This window comes from Salvelinus fontinalis, chromosome 7 (genome assembly GCF_029448725.1).
Source record: "Salvelinus fontinalis isolate EN_2023a chromosome 7, ASM2944872v1, whole genome shotgun sequence".
NCBI classification, from domain to species: domain Eukaryota; kingdom Metazoa; phylum Chordata; class Actinopteri; order Salmoniformes; family Salmonidae; genus Salvelinus; species Salvelinus fontinalis.
Genome location: NC_074671.1, coordinates 1,577,603 through 1,595,340, shown reverse-complemented (window position 1 = coordinate 1,595,340; position 17,738 = coordinate 1,577,603). Strand labels below are relative to the sequence as shown.

The window sequence follows — 17,738 nt, the reverse complement described above, 5'->3', positions numbered from 1 at the left end:
ACTGAGGCATTAAGGCCCTGGACATGAGAACTCAGTCATGATATAACACAATACCCCCCCCTTCTCCCCCTCCCTCCTCACTGAGGCATTAAGGCCCTGGACATGAGAACTCAGTCATGATATAACACAATACCCCCCCCTTCTCCCCCTCCCTCCTCACTGAGGCATTAAGGCCCTGGACATGAGAACTCAGTCATGATATAACACAATACCCCCCCTTCTCCCCCTCCCTCCTCACTGAGGCATTAAGGCCCTGGACATGAGAACTCAGTCATGATATAACACAATACCCCCCCTTCTCCCCCTCCCTCCTCACTGAGGCATTAAGGCCCTGGACATGAGAACTCAGTCATGATATAACACAATACCCCCCCTTCTCCCCCTCCCTCCTCACTGAGGCATTAAGGCCCTGGACATGAGAACTCAGTCATGATATAACACAATACCCCCCCTTCTCCCCCTCCCTCCTCACTGAGGCATTAAGGCCCTGGACATGAGAACTCAGTCATGATATAACACAATACCCCCCCCTTCTCCCCCTCCCTCCTCACTGAGGCATTAAGGCCCTGGACATGAGAACTCAGTCATGATATAACACAATACCCCCCCCTTCTCCCCCTCCCTCCTCACTGAGGCATTAAGGCCCTGGACATGAGAACTCAGTCATGATATAACACAATACCCCCCCTTCTCCCCCTCCCTCCTCACTGAGGCATTAAGGCCCTGGACATGAGAACTCAGTCATGATATAACACAATACCCCCCCTTCTCCCCCTCCCTCCTCACTGAGGCATTAAGGCCCTGGACATGAGAACTCAGTCATGATATAACACAATACCCCCCCTTCTCCCCCTCCCTCCTCACTGAGGCATTAAGGCCCTGGACATGAGAACTCAGTCATGATATAACACAATACCCCCCCTTCTCCCCCTCCCTCCTCACTGAGGCATTAAGGCCCTGGACATGAGAACTCAGTCATGATATAACACAATACCCCCCCTTCTCCCCCTCCCTCCTCACTGAGGCATTAAGGCCCTGGACATGAGAACTCAGTCATGATATAACACAATACCCCCCCTTCTCCCCCTCCCTCCTCACTGAGGCATTAAGGCCCTGGACATGAGAACTCAGTCATGATATAACACAATACCCCCCCTTCTCCCCCTCCCTGGAAAGAGAAGTAGAAGTGGAAGTTGCAACTCACCGTTTCTCTCTCTCATGCTCCAGCTTGACTCTTAAATCCTGTTGAAAGGAAAACGGAGAGGATTATAAGGCTGGAAAGATCAAGTGAAAGAGATCTGATGGTGTCTGGGCTGTTTATCCCTGGACAGAAACATAAAGTGGGAGAAATACAATACTTTATTTATTTGTCCGTTTGCACGGATATTCTTCATTTTTCCACCCGCGTCACAATACCCAACCGGACAACCACCAGGCTGGGAACAGAGCAGTGCCCATGAAATACTTAGGGGTTTAAGTGCCTTGCTCAAGGGCACAACGAGGTGAGTTATTAAACCAAATGGATGTTATTAACTATGATAGTATTATTAGTGACCTTTGCTGTTCACAGTTGATTACTATTTTATAAAGAAAGCCTATTAATCCATAACCGTCTAAGCCGGGCGATATATAAGAAATACCAGGAAACATTTGTCATATAAAAACAAAGTATATTTAACCGCTTATTTTTGGCACTAAACAGTCTAAGCCAGGAAGGGGGGGGGGGGGGGGGTATATGGAATTGTTTTAAGGTCATACCAATCTTGGCTCTCTCTAATTCTCTCCTTCTCTCTTTCTTTCTCTCGGAGGACCTGAGCCCTAGGACCATGCCTCAGGACTACCGGGCCTGATGACTCCTTGCTGTCCCCAGTCCACCTGGTCATGCTGCTTTGTCAGTTTCAACTGTTCTGCCTGCGGCTATGGAACCCTGACCTGTTCACCGGACGTGCTACCTGTCCCAGACCTGCTGTTTTCAACTCTCTAGAGACCGCAGGAGCGGTAGAGATACTCTTAATGATCGGCTATGAAAAGCCAACTGACATTTACTCCTGATTATTATTTGACCATGCTTGTCATTTATGAACATTTGAACATCTTGGCCATGTTCTGTTATAATCTCCACCCGGCACAGCCAGAAGAGGACTGGCCACCCCTCATAGCCTGGTTCCTCTCTAGGTTTCTTCCTAGGTTTTGGCCTTTCTAGGGAGTTTTTCCTAGCCACCGTGCTTCTACACCTGCATTGCTTGCTGTTTGGGGTTTTAGGCTGGGTTTCTGTACAGCACTTCGAGATATTAGCTGATGTACGAAGGGCTATATAAAATAAACTTGATTGATACCAAGGATCCTTTTGATGTTTGATTTTGAATTTTAAGACAATTTAAAAAGGAAGTTTGTTCTGAAGTGCTTGTCCAATATCTGAAAGATGTCTGAAAGACCAGGAAAGATTTGATATTTCTTTCTGACATTTAAGCCGTTATTTTTGGCGCTAATACTACTACTACTACTACTACTACTACCACCCTCATTAATACTACTACTACTGCTACCACCACCCTCATTAATAATACTACTACTACCACCAACCTCATTAATAATACTACTACTACTACCACCCTCATTAATACTACTACTACTACTACCACCCTCATTAATACTAATACTACTACCACCACCCTCATTAATACTACTACTACTGCTACCACCACCCTCATCAATACTCCTACTACCACAACCCCCATTAATACTACTACCACCCCACCCCCCCATTAATACTACTACTACCACTACTACCACCACCCTCACCAACACTCCTAACACCCCACCCCCCATTAATACTACTACTACCACCCTCATTAATACTACTACTACCACCCGCCTTAATACTACTACTACCACCCGCCTTAATACTACTACTACCACTTCCCTCATTAATACTACTACTATCACCACCCTCATTAATACTACTACTACCACCACTACTACTACTACCACCACCCTCATTAATACTACTACTACCACCACCCTCATCAATACTCCTACCCCCCCACCCCCCCATTGATACTACTACTACTACCACCCCCATTAATGCTACTACTACCACCACCCTCATTAATACTACTACTACTACCACCCGCATTAATACTACTACTACTGCTACCACCACCCTCATCAATACTCCTACTACCACAACCCCCATTAATACTACTACCACCCCACCCCCCCATTAATACTACTACTACTACTACTACTGCCACCATTAATACCACTACTACCATCACCCTCATTAATACTACTACTACTACCACCCTCATTAATGCTACTACTACCGCCACCCTCATTAATACTGCTACTACCACCACCCTCATTAATACTACTACTACCACCCTCATTAATACTACTACCACCCCACCCTCATTAATACTACTACCACCCCACCCTCATCAATACTCCTACCACCTCACCCCCCATTAATACTACTACTACTACTACCACCCTCATTAATACTACTACCACCACCCCCATTAATACTACCACTACCACTCTCATTAATACTACTACTACCACCCTCATTAATACTACTACCACCACCCTCATTAATACTACCACTGCCACCATTAATACTACTACCACTACCCCCCATTAATACTACTACTACTACCGCCCACATTAATACTACTACCACCCTCATTAATAATACTACTACTACCATCACCCCCATTAATATTACTACTACTACTACCATCACCCTCATTAATACTGCTACTACTACCACCCACATTAATACTGCTACTACTACCACCCACAATACTACTACCACCATTAATGCTACTACTGCCACCACCACCCCCATTGATACCAATACTGCTACCACCCTCATTAATACTACTACTACCACCACCCTCATTAATACTACTACTGCTACTACTACCACCCTCAGTAATACTACTACTACCACCACCCTCATTAATACTACTACTACTACCACCACCATCATTAATACTACTACTGCTAATACCACCCTCATTAATACTACTACTACTACTACTACTACTACCACCCTCATTAATACTACTACTACTACTACTACCCTCATTAATACTACTACTACTACTACTACTACCACCACCCTCATTAATACTACTACTACTACTACCACCACCATCATTAATACTACTACTGCTAATACCACCCTCATTAATACTACTACTACTACCACCCTCATTACTACTACTACCACCCTCATTACTACTACTACTACTACCACCCTCATTAATACTACTACTACCACCCTCATTAATACTACCACCACAACCCTCATTAATACTACTACTGCTACTACTACCACCCTCATTAATACTACTACCACCACCATTAATGCTACTACTGCTACCACCACCCTCATGAATACTACTACTACCACTACCATCATTAATACAAGTCTGTTGTCAGTCTCAGCTACCATTACCACTAGTATCATTTCTACCTCTAATATCTCTACTACCACCATTACCACTAGTAGTATTTCTACCTCTAATATCTCTACTACCACCATTACCACTAGCAGTATTTCTACCTCTAATATCTCTACTACTACTACCATTACCATCACCACTAGTAGCATTGTATAGCAGGGTCCTGGGCATATGGCCCTGTATTTTAGGGGTATAGGCCTGTTTGTATAGCAGGGGCCTGGGCTTATGGCTGTTGTGTTGCTGTAAGGCTATATGGTGTAGGATAAAGGCTAGGGGCTAGGATAGAGGCTAGGGTAAAGGCTAGGGGCTAGGATAGAGGCTAGGGTAAAGGCTAGGATAGAGGCTAAGGTGCTAGGGTATTAGGCTAGCAGTAGTGGGTAGGGTCTTCGGGTAGGGCAGGGACAGGGGATAGGGTTGGGTAGAGGCTAGGGTAGAGGATAGGGTCTTAGGGTAGAGGCTAGGGTCTTAGGGTAGAGGCTAGGGTCTTAGGGTAGAGGCTAGGGTCTTAGGGTAGGGCCTAGGGTAGAGGATAGAGGCTAGGATAGAGGCTAGGGTCTTAGGGTAGAGGCTAAGGTCTTAGGTTAGGGGCTATGGTCTTAGGGTAGGGCCTAGGGTAGAGGATATAGGCTAGGATAGAGGCTAGGGTCTTAGGGTAGAGGCTAAGGTCTTAGGTTAGGGGCTATGGTCTTAGGGTAGGGCCTAGGGTAGAGGATATAGGCTAGGATAGAGGCTAGGGTCTTAGGGTAGAGGCTAGGGTAGAGGCTGGGATAGAGGCTAGGATAGAGGCTAGGATAGAGGCTAGGATAGAGGCTAGGATAGAGGCTAGGGTAGAGGCTAGGGTAGAGGCTAGGGTAGAGGCTAGGGTCTTAGGGTAGAGGCTAGGGTCTTAGGTTAGGGGCTATGGTCTTAGGGTAGGGCCTAGGGTAGAGGATATAGGCTAGGATAGAGGCTAGGGTCTTAGGGTAGAGGCTAGGGTAGAGGCTGGGATAGAGGCTAGGATAGAGGCTAGGATAGAGGCTAGGATAGAGGCTAGGATAGAGGCTAGGGTCTTAGGGTAGGGCCTAGGGTAGAGGATATAGAATAGGATAGAGGCTAGGGTCTTAGGGTAGAGGCTAGGGTCTTAGGGTAGAGGCTAGGGTCTTAGGGTAGGGCCTAGGGTAGAGGCTAGGGTAGAGGCTAGGGTAGAGGCTAGGGTAGAGGCTAGGGTAGAGGCTAGGGTAGAGGCTAGGGTCTTAGGGTAGAGGCTAGGGTCTTAGGTTAGGGGCTATGGTCTTAGGGTAGGGCCTAGGGTAGAGGATATAGGCTAGGATAGAGGCTAGGGTCTTAGGGTAGAGGCTAGGGTAGAGGCTAGGATAGAGGCTAGGATAGAGGCTAGGATAGAGGCTAGGATAGAGGCTAGGATAGAGGCTAGGGTCTTAGGGTAGAAGCTAGGGTCTTAGGGTAGGGCCTAGGGTAGAGGATATAGAATAGGATAGAGGCTAGGGTCTTAGGGTAGAGGCTAGGGTCTTAGGGTAGAGGCTAGGGTCTTAGGGTAGGGCCTAGGGTAGAGGCTAGGGTCTTAGGGTAGAGGCTAGGGTCTTAGGGTAGAGGCTAGGGTCTTAGGGTAGAGGCTAGGGTCTTAGGGTAGAGGCTAGGGTCTTAGGGTAGAGGCTAGGGTCTTAGGGTAGAGGCTAGGGTCTTAGGGTAGAGGCTAGGGTCTTAGGGTAGAGGCTAGGGTCTTAGGGTAGAGGCTAGGGTCTTAGGGTAGAGGCTAGGGTCTTAGGGTAGAGGCTAGGGTCTTAGGGTAGAGGCTAGGGTCTTAGGGTAGAGGCTAGGGTCTTAGGGTAGGGCCTAGGGTCTTAGGGTAGAGGCTAGGGTCTTAGGGTAGGGCCTAGGGTAGAGGATAGAGGCTAGGATAGAGGCTAGGGTCTTAGGGTAGAGGCTAGGGTCTTAGGGTAGAGGCTAGGGTCTTAGGGTAGAGGCTAGGGTCTTAGGGTAGAGGCTAGGGTCTTAGGGTAGAGGCTAGGGTCTTAGGGTAGAGGCTAGGGTCTTAGGGTAGAGGCTAGGGTCTTAGGGTAGAGGCTAGGGTCTTAGGGTAGAGGCTAGGGTCTTAGGGTAGAGGCTAGGGTCTTAGGGTAGAGGCAGGGGATAGGGTAGAGGCTAGGGCCTAAGGGCTAGGGTAGGGGCTAGGGTAAAGCCTAGGGCTGGACCTAGGGTAGGGTCTAGGGTAGAGCCTAGGGCAGGGTCTAGGGTAGAGCCTAAGGTAGGGGAGTAAGATGTGTACCTGTTTGTACAGCAAGGTCCCGGGCTTAGGTTTGTGGCTGCTGCTGTCGTGTTGCTGGGTGTAGCAGCGACCCAGAGCTGCCAGGTCCTTCATGATGGAGTTCAGAGCCTCCTCGTCATCTAGAGGAACACAGAGACACACATGCTACAACACTGCTCTACTACGGAGTCACATCAATGACAAAGATGTTATACTCCACAGACAGAGCTGTTACAGTAATATACTACAGAGTCACATCAATGACAAAGATGTTATACTCCACAGACAGAGCTGTTACAGTAATATACTACAGAGTCACATCAATGACAAAGATGTTATACTCTACAGACAGAGCTGTTACAGTAATATACTACAGAGTCACATCAATGACAAAGATGTTATACTCTACAGACAGAGCTGTTACAGTAATATACTACAGAGTCACATCAATGACAAAGATGTTATACTCCACAGACAGAGCTGTTACAGTAATATACTACAGAGTCACATCAATGACAAAGATGTTATACTCCACAGACAGAGCTGTTACAGTAATATACTACAGAGTCACATCAATGACAAAGATGTTATACTCCACAGACAGAGCTGTTACAGTAATATACTACAGAGTCACATCAATGACAAAGATGTTATACTCTACAGACAGAGCTGTTACAGTAATATACTACAGAGTCACATCAATGACAAAGATGTTATACTCCACAGACAGAGCTGTTACAGTAATATACTACAGAGTCACATCAATGACAAAGATGTTATACTCTACAGACAGAGCTGTTACAGTAATATACTACAGAGTCACATCAATGACAAAGATGTTATACTCCACAGACAGAGCTGTTACAGTAATATACTACAGAGTCACATCAATGACAAAGATGTTATACTCCACAGACAGAGCTGTTACAGTAATATACTACAGAGTCACATCAATGACAAAGATGTTATACTCTACAGACAGAGCTGTTACAGTAATATACTACAGAGTCACATCAATGACAAAGATGTTATACTCTACAGACAGAGCTGTTACAGTAATATACTACAGAGTCACATCAATGACAAAGATGTTATACTCCACAGACAGAGCTGTTACAGTAATATACTACAGAGTCACATCAATGACAAAGATGTTATACTCAGAGCTGAAACAGGTTGAGTGGTATAACATGGGAAACAGGTTGAGTGGTATAACATGGGAAACAGGTTGAGTGGTATAACATGGGAAACAGGTTGAGTGGTATAACATGGGAAACAGGTTGAGTGGTATAACATGGGAAACAGGTTGAGTGGTATAACATGGGAAACAGGTTGAGTGGTATAACATGGGAAACAGGTTGAGTGGTATAACATGGGAAACAGGTTGAGTGGTATAACATGGGAAACAGGTTGAGTGGTATAACATGGGAAACAGGTTGAGTGGAATAACATGGGAAACAGGTTGAGTGGTATAACATGGGAAACAGGTTGAGTGGTATAACATGGGAAACAGGTTGAGTGGTATAACATGGGAAACAGGTTGAGTGGTATAACATGGGAAACAGGTTGAGTGGTATAACATGGGAAACAGGTTGAGTGGTATAACATGGGAAACAGGTTGAGTGGTATAACATGGGAAACAGGTTGAGTGGTATAACATGGGAAACAGGTTGAGTGGTATAACATGGGAAACAGGTTGAGTGGTATAACATGGGAAACAGGTTGAGTGGTATAACATGGGAAACAGGTTGAGTGGTATAACATGGGAAACAGGTTGAGTGGTATAACATGGGAAACAGGTTGAGTGGTATAACATGGGAAACAGGTTGAGTGGTATAACATGGGAAACAGGTTGAGTGGTATAACATGGGAAACAGGTTGAGTGGTATAACATGGGAAACAGGTTGAGTGGTATAACATGGGAAACAGGTTGAGTGGTATAACATGGGAAACAGGTTGAGTGGTATAACATGGGAAACAGGTTGAGTGGTATAACATGGGAAACAGGTTGAGTGGTATAACATGGGAAACAGGTTGAGTGGTATAACATGGGAAACAGGTTGAGTGGTATAACATGGGAAACAGGTTGAGTGGTATAACATGGGAAACAGGTTGAGTGGTATAACATGGGAAACAGGTTGAGTGGTATAACATGGGAAACAGGTTGAGTGGTATAACATGGGAAACAGGTTGAGTGTGAGTGCTGTAGGAAATGTTGTCATGCTACTCACCCATGTTTACTGTCATCATCAGGAAGTGATCTTGTTGAACTCCGAGCGCAACTCCTCCGGTCTGGTCGGCTCCGAGCTCAACTCCTCCGGTCTGGTCGGCTCCGAGCGCAACTCCTCCGGTCTGGTCGGCTCCGAGCTCAACTCCTCCGGTCTGGTCGGCTCCGAGCTCAACTCCTCCGGTCTGGTCGGCTCCGAGCTCAACTCCTCCGGTCTGGTCGGCTCCGAGCTCAACTCCTCCGGTCTGGTCGGCTCCGAGCTCAACTCCTCCGGTCTGGTCGGCTCCGAGCTCAACTCCTCCGGTCTGGTCGGCTCCGAGCTCAACTCCTCCGGTCCGGTCGGCTCCGAGCTCAACTCCTCCGGTCTGGTAAAGTCTTCACCCTGAGAGAAAGGACAAAACACAAAGGTTAAAGTACATACTACACAGACCACATTACAATACAAGGGTCTTTGTCAATAGGATGCTCATCTCATGTCCTCTATCGATGTTCTTCAACTCTACATTGTGTTACTAGCCCTCAGGCACCTCACTCCATCCCTACAGGGCTAACACGTCCTGGCTGGGCAATACGTCTACGGTGGCAGATATCAACCACCAAGGAGGAATATCCCCGGTCTATCCCTCATCCTGATAGACGGTCTATCCGGTCTAAACGGTCATTCCCTCATCCTGATAGCTCTGCATTGGCCCGGGAAGCCATGGCTGACAGAGATTATACCAGTCCTGTACGCACAACCATGGAGGCTCCCACAGCGCCGGGATCTGCTATCCCAAGCACCGGGGGAAATATTTCACCCTCATCCCGAGCTGATGGATCTCTGGACATGGCCGGTGAGAGGAACAACTTTGACTCTGTGAGCTTGCCTCCACAATTCACAGCACCAGAGCCCTTTCTACTAGAGGACTTTAAGATCTAAAGTAGAGAGTATTCCAGAGGTGGTGGGAGAGATGCCAGTTGGTTCTTCTTACAGCAATTGCTCAACAAGGGCAAAGTCTTTTCCACCGTTAAGGTCTACCTGGCGCCAATCACAGTTGGCCATGCAAGACTAGGTGAGACTATGATCAGGGGCCCACCACCTGGTTTGTTATTTTATGAAGGGAGCTCGCCGTCTTCGTTCGGTCTCCAAGGCACTTGCCCCATCATCGGATGTGGCACTTACAGCCAATGACTTTGAACCCCTGGAGACAGCGCATCTTAAGACTCTCTGTCTTATAAGACGGCCCTGTCGCTCGCCTCGGCCACAGCCAAGCTCGTTAGCCACGCGCTCTCGGTTCATCCTTCATGCACTCAGTTTGTCCTGACTACTCCGGACTCCCCTCCACTCCTCTCTTCTCTCCTCCACTCCTCTCCCTGTAGGTGGGCGATTCCCCGCAAGCGGAAGCATTTTGGAATGTCAGATTGCAATTCTCACATAGGAACTTCATTGGGAAGAAGGGATGTTTAACTGAGAAAATAACGGAATTGCTCTGAGACAAGACTTTTCACTCCAAATGTATGTCAACAAAAAAACATTATCAAAGTTTAAAACATACAAATCTATGCACAAGGACTCCTTAACTGTTTCCACTGAACATGTACTGGAAGAACTGAGCAGATGATTTGGGAACAGAAGCAGTCAAATCTCCCTGGTTTTTGTGTCCACGTTTTCCAAACACATAGGTCTGAGTTCAGGACTGAAATGCCTCCCATGTCTCTGCATTAATCCCCTATTACAGAAAACAGCACTATTTCCATTGATTGTTATTAATAAATTCACTTTTAGTCCTCTTGACATTTTATTACTGTACTGACCTCTCGTCCAAGGTCTGTGCGTTGTGTACTTATCTTCAAAATATTTGTATAAAACTTTTTCCAAAAACATCTGCTACGAATTGAGTGAAAGATGTCCGCAGAAAGAACGGCGTGTCGGCTATGACGCGAGCCCAGAAAGAACGGCGTGTCGGCTATGACGCGAGGCCAGAAAGAACGGCGTGTCGGCTATGACACGAGGCCAGAAAGAACGGCGTGTCGACTATGACGCGAGCCCAGAAAGAACGGCGTGTCGGCTATGACGCGAGGCCAGAAAGAACGGCGTGTCGGCTATGACGCGAGCCCAGAAAGAACGGCGTGTCGGCTATGACGCGAGGCCAGAAAGAACGGCGTGTCGACTATGACGCGAGGCCAGAAAGAACGGCGTGTCGGCTATGACGCGAGGCCAGAAAGAACGGCGTGTCGGCTATGACACGAGGCCAGAAAGAACGGCGTGTCGGCTATGACGCGAGGCCAGAAAGAAAGGCGTGTCGGCTATGACGCGAGCCCAGAAAGAACGGCGTGTCGGCTATGACACGAGGCCAGAAAGAACGGCGTGTCGGCTATGACACGAGGCCAGAAAGAACGGCGTGTCGGCTATGACGCGAGCCCAGAAAGAATGGCGTGTCGGCTATGACGCGAGCCCTTCAGTTTGAAAACATCGAATTTTGGTTAGTGGTGTGTTGGTGTGCCACTGGCTACCAGTCAATAAAAAACTAAACTTAAATTGAAATTAAATTGTGCCGTCTGGTTTGCTTAATATACGGAATTTGAAGTGATTTATACATTTACCTTTGATATTAAGTACATTTTAGCAGTTCCATTTACCTTTGATATTAAGTACATTTTAGCAGTTCCATTTACCTTTGATACATTTAAAACTAAATTATTTTAGACTTTAAGTAGTATTTTACTGGGTGACTTTCACTTTAGTTATTTTCTATTAAAAAGGATATCTTTACTTTTACTCAAGTATGACAAATTAGTACTTTTTCCACCACTGTTAGGTTATTGACCTTCAGTAAGTGAAGTGGATTTACACCCGGTAACGGAATTACGGTAACGGAATTTCATCATGGCTCCCTGATCTGTGGTACACAAACACATAATGATGGGTATGAATGTCCTTCTCTTCATGATGATGTATCCTAATCAGATACACAAAACCAAATCTGGTTGGTCTGGACCAAATCTGAACCAATCATAGACATCTGTGTATCAGTTTGGACATGAAAGTACAGTAGAGGGCAGTAGAGTAGAGTTCATTATACCACAGTAGGGTTCATTATAACACCGTAGGGTTCATTATAACACCGTAGGGTTCATTATAACACAGTAGGGTTCATTATAACACAGTAGGGTTCATTATAACACAGTAGGGTTCATTATAACACAGTAGGGTTCATTATAACACAGTAGGGTTCATTATAACACAGTTCATTATAACACAGTAGAGTTCATTATAACACAGTAGGGTTCATTATAACACAGTAGGGTTCATTATAACACAGTAGGGTTCATTATAACACAGTAGGGTTCATTATAACACAGTAGGGTTCATTATAACACAGTAGAGTTCATTATAACACAGAGTTCATTATAACACAGAGTTCATTATAACACAGTAGAGTTCATTATAACACAATAGGGTTCATTATAACACAGAGTTCATTATAACAGAGTTCATTATAACACAGTAGGGTTCATTATAACACAGTAGAGTTCATTATAACACAGTAGAGTTCATTATAACACAGAGTTCATTATAACACAGTAGGGTTCATTATAACACAGTAGGGTTCATTATAACACAGTAGGGTTCATTATAACACAGTAGGGTTCATTATAACACAGTAGGGTTCATTATAACACAGTAGGGTTCATTATAACACAGAGTTCATTATAACACAGTAGGGTTCATTATAACACAGTAGGGTTCATTATAACACAGTAGGGTTCATTATAACACAGAGTTCATTATAACACAGAGTTCATTATAACACAGAGTTCATTATAACACAGAGTTCATTATAACACAGAGTTCATTATAACACAGTAGGGTTCATTATAACACAGAGTTCATTATAACACAGAGTTCATTATAACACAGTAGGGTTCATTATAACACAGTAGGGTTCATTATAACACAGTTTAGTTCATTATAACACAGTATAGTTCATTATAACACAGTAGGGTTCATTATAACACAGTAGGGTTCATTATAACACAGTAGGGTTCATTATAACACAGTAGGGTTCATTATAACACAGAGTTCATTATAACACAGTAGGGTTCATTATAACACAGTAGGGTTCATTATAACACAGTAGGGTTCATTATAACACAGTAGGGTTCATTATAACACAGTAGGGTTCATTATAACACAGTAGGGTTCATTATAACACAGTAGGGTTCATTATAACACAGAGTTCATTATAACACAGTAGGGTTCATTATAACACAGTAGGGTTCATTATAACACAGTAGGGTTCATTATAACACAGTAGTGTTCATTATAACACAGTAGTGTTCATTATAACACAGTAGAATTCATTATAACACAGTAGGGTTCATTATAACACAGTAGGGTTCATTATAACACAGAAGGGTTCATTATAACACAGAGTTCATTATAACACAGTAGGGTTCATTATAACACAGTAGGGTTCATTATAACACAGTAGGGTTCATTATAACACAGAGTTCATTATAACACAGTAGGGTTCATTATAACACAGTAGGGTTCATTATAACACAGAGTTCATTATAACACAGTAGGGTTCATTATAACACAGTAGGGTTCATTATAACACAGTAGTGTTCATTATAACACAGAGTTCATTATAACACAGTAGGGTTCATTATAACACAGTAGGGTTCATTATAACACAGTAGGGTTCATTATAACACAGTAGGGTTCATTATAACAGAGTTCATTATAACACAGTAGGGTTCATTATAACACAGTAGGGTTCATTATAACACAGTAGGGTTCATTATAACACAGTAGAGTTCATTATAACACAGAGTTCATTATAACACAGAGTTCATTATAACACAGTAGGGTTCATTATAACACAGTAGGGTTCATTATAACACAGTAGGGTTCATTATAACACAGTAGGGTTCATTATAACACAGTAGGGTTCATTATAACACAGTAGGGTTCATTATAACACAGTAGGGTTCATTATAACACAGTAGAGTTCATTATAACACAGTAGAGTTCATTATAACACAGTAGGGTTCATTATAACACAGTAGGGTTCATTATAACACAGTAGGGTTCATTATAACACAGTAGGGTTCATTATAACACAGTAGGGTTCATTATAACACAGTAGAGTTCATTATAACACAGTAGGGTTCATTATAACACAGTAGGGTTCATTATAACAGAGTTCATTATAACACAGAGTTCATTATAACACAGTAGAGTTCATTATAACACAGTAGGGTTCATTATAACACAGTAGGGTTCATTATAACACAGTAGGGTTCATTATAACACAGTAGGGTTCATTATAACACAGAGTTCATTATAACACAGTAGGGTTCATTATAACACAGTAGAGTTCATTATAACACAGTAGAGTTCATTATAACACAGTAGGGTTCATTATAACACAGTAGAGTTCATTATAACACAGAGTTCATTATAACACAGAGTTCATTATAACACAGTAGGGTTCATTATAACACAGTAGGGTTCATTATAACACAGTAGGGTTCATTATAACACAGAGTTCATTATAACACAGTAGGGTTCATTATAACACAGTAGGGTTCATTATAACACAGAGTTCATTATAACACAGTAGGGTTCATTATAACACAGTAGGGTTCATTATAACACAGTAGAGTTCATTATAACACAGAGTTCATTATAACACAGAGTTCATTATAACACAGTAGGGTTCATTATAACACAGTAGGGTTCATTATAACACAGTAGGGTTCATTATAACACAGTAGGGTTCATTATAACACAGTAGGGTTCATTATAACACAGTAGGGTTCATTATAACACAGTAGAGTTCATTATAACACAGTAGAGTTCATTATAACACAGTAGGGTTCATTATAACACAGTAGGGTTCATTATAACACAGTAGGGTTCATTATAACACAGTAGGGTTCATTATAACACAGTAGGGTTCATTATAACACAGTAGAGTTCATTATAACACAGTAGGGTTCATTATAACACAGTAGGGTTCATTATAACAGAGTTCATTATAACACAGAGTTCATTATAACACAGTAGAGTTCATTATAACACAGTAGGGTTCATTATAACACAGTAGGGTTCATTATAACACAGTAGGGTTCATTATAACACAGTAGGGTTCATTATAACACAGAGTTCATTATAACACAGTAGGGTTCATTATAACACAGTAGAGTTCATTATAACACAGTAGAGTTCATTATAACACAGTAGGGTTCATTATAACACAGTAGAGTTCATTATAACACAGAGTTCATTATAACACAGAGTTCATTATAACACAGTAGGGTTCATTATAACACAGTAGGGTTCATTATAACACAGTAGGTTTCATCATAACACAGTAGTGTTCATTATAACACAGAGTTCATTATACTACAGTAGGGTTCATTATAACACAGTAGAGTTCATTATAACACAGTAGGGTTCATTATAACACAGTAGGGTTCATTATAACACAGTAGGGTTCATTATAACACAGTAGGGTTCATTATAACAGAGTAGGGTTCATTATAACACATTAGGGTTCATTATAACACAGTAGGGTTCATTATAACACAGTAGAGTTCATTATAACACAGTAGGGTTCATTATAACACAGTAGGGTTCATTATAACACAGTAGGGTTCATTATAACACAGTAGAGTTCATTATAACACAGTAGAGTTCATTATAACACAGTAGGGTTCATTATAACACAGTAGGGTTCATTATAACACAGAGTTTATTATAACACAGAGTTCATTATAACACAGTAGGGTTCATTATAACACAGTAGAGTTCATTATAACACAGTAGAGTTCATTATAACACAGTAGGGTTCATTATAACACAGTAGAGTTCATTATAACACAGTAGGGTTCATTATAACACAGTAGGGTTCATTATAACACAGAGTTCATTATAACACAGAGTTCATTATAACACAGAGTTCATTATAACACAGAGTTCATTATAACACAGTAGGGTTCATTATAACACAGTAGGGTTCATTATAACACAGTAGGGTTCATTATAACACAGTAGTGTTCATTATAACACAGAGTTCATTATAACACAGTAGGGTTCATTATAACACAGTAGGGTTCATTATAACACAGTAGGGTTCATTATAACACAGAGTTCATTATACTACAGTAGGGTTCATTATAACACAGTAGAGTTCATTATAACACAGTAGGGTTCATTATAACACAGTAGGGTTCATTATAACACAGTAGGGTTCATTATAACACAGTAGGGTTCATTATAACACAGTAGGGTTCATTATAACACAGTAGGGTTCATTATAACACAGTAGGGTTCATTATAACACAGTAGGGTTCATTATAACACAGTAGGGTTCATTATAACACAGGGTTCATTATAACACAGTAGGGTTCATTATAACACAGTAGGGTTCATTATAACACAGTAGGGTTCATTATAACACAGTAGTGTTCATTATAACACAGTAGAATTCATTATGACACAGTAGGGTTCATTATAACACAGTAGGGTTCATTATAACACAGTAGGGTTCATTATAACACAGAAGGGTTCATTATAACACAGAGTTCATTATAACACAGTAGGGTTCATTATAACACAGTAGGGTTCATTATAACACAGTAGGGTTCATTATAACACAGTAGGGTTCATTATAACACAGAGTTCATTATAACACAGAGTTCATTATAACACAGTAGGGTTCATTATAACACAGTAGGGTTCATTATAACACAGTAGGGTTCATTATAACACAGTAGGGTTCATTATAACACAGTAGGGTTCATTATAACACAGTAGGGTTCATTATAACACAGTAGGGTTCATTATAACACAGTAGGGTTCATTATAACACAGAGTTCATTATAACACAGAGTTCATTATAACACAGTAGGGTTCATTATAACACAGTAGTGTTCATTATAACACAGAGTTCATTATAACACAGTAGGGTTCATTATAACACAGTAGTGTTCATTATAACACAGTAGTGTTCATTATAACACAGTGTTCATTATAACACAGAGTTCATTATAACACAGTAGGGTTCATTATAACACAGTAGGGTTCATTATAACACAGTAGGGTTCATTATAACACAGAGTTCATTATAACACAGAGTTCATTATAACACAGCAGGGTTCATTATAACACAGCAGGGTTCATTATAACACAGTAGGGTTCATTATAACACAGTAGAGTTCATTATAACACAGAGTTCATTATAACACAGAGTTCATTATAACACAGTAGGGTTCATTATAACACAGTAGGGTTCATTATAACACAGTAGGGTTCATTATAACACAGTAGGGTTCATTATAACACAGTAGAGTTCATTATAACACAGTAGAGTTCATTATAACACAGTAGGGTTCATTATAACACAGTAGGGTTCATTATAACACAGTAGGGTTCATTATAACACAGTAGGGTTCATTATAACACAGTAGAGTTCATTATAACACAGTAGGGTTCATTATAACACAGAGTTCATTATAACACAGTAGGGTTCATTATAACACAGTAGGGTTCATTATAACACAGTAGGATTCATTATAACACAGTAGTGTTCATTATAACACAGTAGAATTCATTATAACACAGTAGGGTTCATTATAACACAGTAGGGTTCATTATAACACAGAAGGGTTCATTATAACACAGAGTTCATTATAACACAGTAGGGTTCATTATAACACAGTAGGGTTCATTATAATACAGTAGGGTTCATTATAACACAGTAGGGTTCATTATAACACAGAGTTTATTATAACACAGAGTTCA

General features: G+C 42.2%; 1 protein-coding gene across 2 annotated transcripts in view; it reads right to left on the bottom strand.

The window, feature by feature from the left end:
* map3k22 (mitogen-activated protein kinase kinase kinase 22) overlaps positions 1-17,738 on the bottom strand; it is a 146,192-nt gene that overhangs the window by 93,674 nt on the left and 34,780 nt on the right. For both annotated transcript variants that reach the window (XM_055928155.1, XM_055928156.1), the window contains exons 3-5: positions 8,946-9,323; positions 6,736-6,854; positions 1,205-1,242 (exon numbers count right to left, since the gene is read on the bottom strand). In XM_055928155.1, coding sequence (XP_055784130.1) covers positions 1,205-1,242; positions 6,736-6,854; positions 8,946-8,964 — 176 coding nt within the window. In that variant the 5' untranslated portion in view covers positions 8,965-9,323. The remainder of the gene's footprint in view (positions 1-1,204; positions 1,243-6,735; positions 6,855-8,945; positions 9,324-17,738) is intronic.